This window comes from Osmia bicornis, unplaced genomic scaffold (genome assembly GCF_907164935.1).
Source record: "Osmia bicornis bicornis unplaced genomic scaffold, iOsmBic2.1, whole genome shotgun sequence".
NCBI lineage: Eukaryota > Metazoa > Arthropoda > Insecta > Hymenoptera > Megachilidae > Osmia > Osmia bicornis.
Window position 1 is genome coordinate 3,835,263 of NW_025791458.1, and position 4,659 is coordinate 3,839,921.

The 4,659-nt window shown below is 42.6% G+C and overlaps 1 protein-coding gene across 1 annotated transcript; it reads left to right on the plus strand.

Moving 5' to 3' along the window:
* The first annotated feature begins 548 nt into the window (after positions 1–548).
* Positions 549–1,157, plus strand: LOC123989209. The gene has a single exon (XM_046289910.1). The coding sequence runs from the start codon at positions 549–551 to the stop codon at positions 1,155–1,157; it is 609 nt and encodes a 202-aa protein (XP_046145866.1).
* The last annotated feature ends 3,502 nt before the right edge of the window (positions 1,158–4,659 follow it).

Below are 4,659 nucleotides of genomic sequence, written 5' to 3' on the forward strand. Positions count from 1 at the left end.
CAGGACCCGCAGGGCCTCCAAATAAAAAAGATCCGCATGATGGAGCCGGACGTAGACGTCTACTGTGACATTTCAACCGGCCGAGCGCGACCTTTGGTTACACCAAAGTTCAGGCGCGCGATTTTTACCCAGTTGCACGGATTGTCGCATCCTGGAGGAAGAGCATCTACGAAGATGGTAACAGAACGTTACGTGTGGCCGTCGGTAAAAGCGGATTGCCGACGGTGGGCGAGGAGTTGCCTACAGTGTCAACGCGCAAAGGTGACAAGACACGTCATCACGCCGGTCGGGGAGTTTATAACTCCCACCGCGCGTTTTGAGCACATCCACGTCGACCTGGTCGGACCATTGCCGATGTCAAGAGGGCACACCTACTGTCTAACCGTCGTGGACCGATTCACGAGGTGGCCGGAAGCATTTCCCGCCGAAACGGTGGCCAAAAAGTTACTTGAGGGATGGATAGCAAGATACGGCGTTCCCCTCAGGATCACGACAGACCAAGGACGATAATTTGAGTCGTGCATTTTTAAATCACACGAGCATTGGGGATGGAACATCACCGGACGTCGGCATACCACCCCCAATCAAACGGAGCTGTGGAAAGATTCCACAGGCAACTAAAAGCAGCCATAGGATGCCACGCGGACGGCAGTTGGACGGAGGTCTTACCGGCTGTCATGCTCGGAATACGAGCCACCTTCAAGGAGGACGCCCAGGCTACAGCAGCTGAGATGGTATTCGGCGAAGCTTTACGGCTTCCTGGCGACCTGATAGAAGGCGACGAACACCAGGAGCTGTCCCAATTCGTGGAACAGTTGCGACGACGAATGAAAGCTTTACAGCCGGTGCAACGGAAAGATCACGGGAAGAAGGCAATATTCGTGTTCAAGGACCTCGCGACAACGTCGCACGTGTTTGTGCGAAACGATGCGGTTAAAAAACCGCTACAGCCGCAGTATAACGGACCATATTGTGTAATACAGCGAGGCGAAAAGAACTTTATAGTACGAATTGGCGACCGAAACGTGAACGTGTCAAAAGAAAGACTGAAACCCGCGTTTATTTTAAGCAATATCGAAAACCAAGTACCTGTACTTACCAAAGAGTTCAAAAGAAAGACTGTGCTTTTCGACGAAACGCGAAATACTTACCAATAGGAATAGGATACCTACCTTTTACATATATATAGTTAAGTTGTATAGAATAACAATAGTCATAGTTGCATTGTATAAATAAATAATAGTTTGTCGATGTTTGTAAAAGAAAAAGAAGAGAAAGAAAGTAAGAGAAAAAACCTACAGACACCCGAAATTTGTAAATCCCGCCAACACCGGCGAGGGGGGTGGTGTAGGGGACGCTAGGGAAAATCCCTAGCCAGTAGCGGTTGGCAGAACCGAGGACGCGGAGGAGAACCGTGAATAAAACAGTCTACACACGAACTCTGTTGTGCAATACCGACCTAACCCCATACTGCCTATAGATGTGCGCCTGCGACAGCACATGCATAAGTGTTGGTAGCCATTCGCTGGCCATTTGGCTTCTGTTTCGAAACGAGGGTCGAGAACGTAAAGGCTCCGTCATAACTGCATATATACCGCAGTTCACCAGAGTCCATAACTGCGAAGCGCAGGTTGGAAGGTGGTGGGGGAACGCAGCGAGCTCTCCGCTTATCGCTTTCTACTTCGTTTGGGAGTATCGCCAATCAGGGCGAAGATGCGCACGAAAGAACGAAAACTGGTCATTTCGCAGTTATGGACTCTGGTGAACTGCGGTATACATGCGAGACTTCGAGAAATGTGTATTCAAATTCAATTAGAAGTGAATATTATTGATGTGATCGGTTAGGTAAGGCTATATATATATTTAAATTCGGCTGCCGTAAAGCGGCCGGCAACGTTTTTCTGAAATAATAATAAATTAATTATAAAAAGAAGTATAAAAAGAAATGGTAAGAAATGAACAAAAGCCATTAAATGTGTATTATACATATTATTTAAATAATTTATTATTATTTCGCGTTGTCGACCGCCTTACGGCGGCCGGATGTACGTATATACCCTTACCTAACCGATCACATCAATAACATTCACTTGTAATTCAGTTAGAATAGACATATACCTTGGAGTCTGGTATATGCAGTTGTGAACGAAACCTTTACTTTCGCTCGACCATCGTTTCTAAACAGAAAAGTGCCAACCAATCCGACGCATACATATGTATGCTGTCACAGATCAACATCTATAGGCACCTTTTTGCGATTATCTCGGAAACTAAGCGAGACCGCTCCTTATATGTATAAGAAAAAATTGGTCAAAATATCGATTTTTATAATATATCCAACAATCATCAAAATCGGGAAGGAGTATTTGTTCTGTAGTTTCAGCAAAAAAAGAATAATAATAGCAACCAAAAATAATGATAGTACATCTCGTGACACATGGGATGAAAATCGCTATCGTAGTTTCACTATCGATAGAACGTGACGTGGAAAAGAAATTCACGCGTCGGAGTTCATCGCCTATACAAGGCTCGAACGTCCCATTCTCCACGAAACATTGTATCGTCGTCGACGGTTCGGTCGACGCACACATATTCACATATACGAGCTGCGAATAAGCGCGCGATCGAGCGCCGAAAACGAACGAACTGCGCCCTACAGAAAAAACGAGGAACTAAATTTGTGGTCTGTTTTACCTTCTTGACGTCTTTCGCGAGTGAAAAATCAACGAAATCGTAGTTTTCGGTTTTCGTCTAAACGAAAGGTTGTACACCATCCCCTGAGTGCTCGTTTTGCTCTATCCGACTAAAAGAATGGCGCTCTGGTCTCTATTTGGACATTCGTTTCGCAAACATGTTTATATTACAAATAAATTAATGCAGGTGAGTCCGATCTGCCATTTTCTTGACTGTGGACAGACACAAATTTCAATATTTTATAACTTTTTGACGATTTGGATAAAATACGGACCAGAGCGCCATTCTGTAGGGCCTCCTGGACACGTCCCTCAAATTTTTGTGCATTCTGTTTAGAAATGACGACGAAAACCGAAAACTCGCGTCTAGGGATTTTTCTAGGAACTGTCGGTAAAGTTTTTGACGCTCGCATCGCCTTAAGTATAAATATTAATTAATACAAGATTCTTTTTAGTTATTGAATATGAATATAATTATTAGTTTGAATCAGAGTAATACTGTTGGTTTTTATCTTTCAAGAAGAGAAAGTTTTTTCTTTCTTTCCGTTTACAAAAACCATCGACGTGCGTATTGCGTTTCTTTTTTGAGACACAAGTCAAGAGGGTGCAGCTGTGTTCCTTCTTGGCTTATTTAGACAATGAATAGGACCGATAGAGTCTATGGGTACGTGACGAATTCTTCGTCACGGACCTTTCTTAGTCTGACTGTTTCTTCCGAGCTGTACGGACGTGCCATTCCAAGTGCTTAAATAAAGTTTTTATTTAAAAGTATTTTCTAATTTTAATTTTGTTTCACCACCTATTTCCAATAAATACAATAAAAAAAAACGAACTGTTACAAATTTTAATTATATAAAAACGAAAAATAAATGAATGTTTTAATAAATACTAATAATGAAATTCTCTTTATTTATTCCTCTTCTTACGGGATGTACAAGCTGCTAACGGTTACATCGAAGCTTTGAATACATGATATTGAATAAATATGATAGTGAAAGGCAACTCAGTGAATACAACTACCTCTCAAAATCGTAAGCAGTACTGCCGGAAATTAGCAAATCCTAATATCCTGAAGTAATTGAATAAACGGATCTACGTTTATCTTGACGCGTCGCCGCCACAAGAATTTGGAAATAATAATGTTGTTGAAAGAATTTCTTATTTTTTCGCGTAAGCGGTGCCGGCCGCCTTACGATGGCCGAATAGTCGGCATTTTTTCGCTATGATATTCGTAATCAGTGTATCAACAAATGTAAGAATACTGTGTTTTAAAAAATAAAAAAAATGGGGGGTGAGTGGTTTTCCAAAGTACACCCAACCAAACCACCAACCATTAAGGATGCAATTAATATATATTATACATATTACAGATATTATATAAAGTGAAATATTGCTTGTTATTTGGTACTTACGTCTGAACAGCAGCTCGTTCGGATTGAAAATGAACAAAATCTGTGTCTTCTAAAGGCGCGTCCCCACTGCGTCGAGATTCGGCAATCGGCTCGGCTTGGTGTTGCCGAACGGCTTTGGTAATATTTGTAAAAAAAGTGCGTCCCCACTGCGTCGGCATTGGTAATCGGCAAATGCGACTGAAAGCGGCAAAGCCGCTCGATAGCGTCGAGTCAGCGTCGACTTGGGTTGAAAAGCCGATCGCGATGCCGATTGTTTTACCGTCCGATGTCGGTAAACATCAAAAAAAGTCGTGCCGAACCACCAGCAAGCCGACTCTTTTAATTTACGACCCCCCTCTATCGTAGACCGCGGTATACCGTTGCAGTATACATCCGCTTTTCGTCTGAAGTGGACATCTTCATCAGTACATCAAAATGTTCAGTGATGATGAGGTGATGATTGCTGCAGCTGCATTTATAGTAATTGCAAAGAAGAAGGCAGTTAAGAAACGGAGATTTTGGGTGCGTCCTAGTTTACGAAGCAGGAATATTTATAGTGCCAGTGATTTTATGAG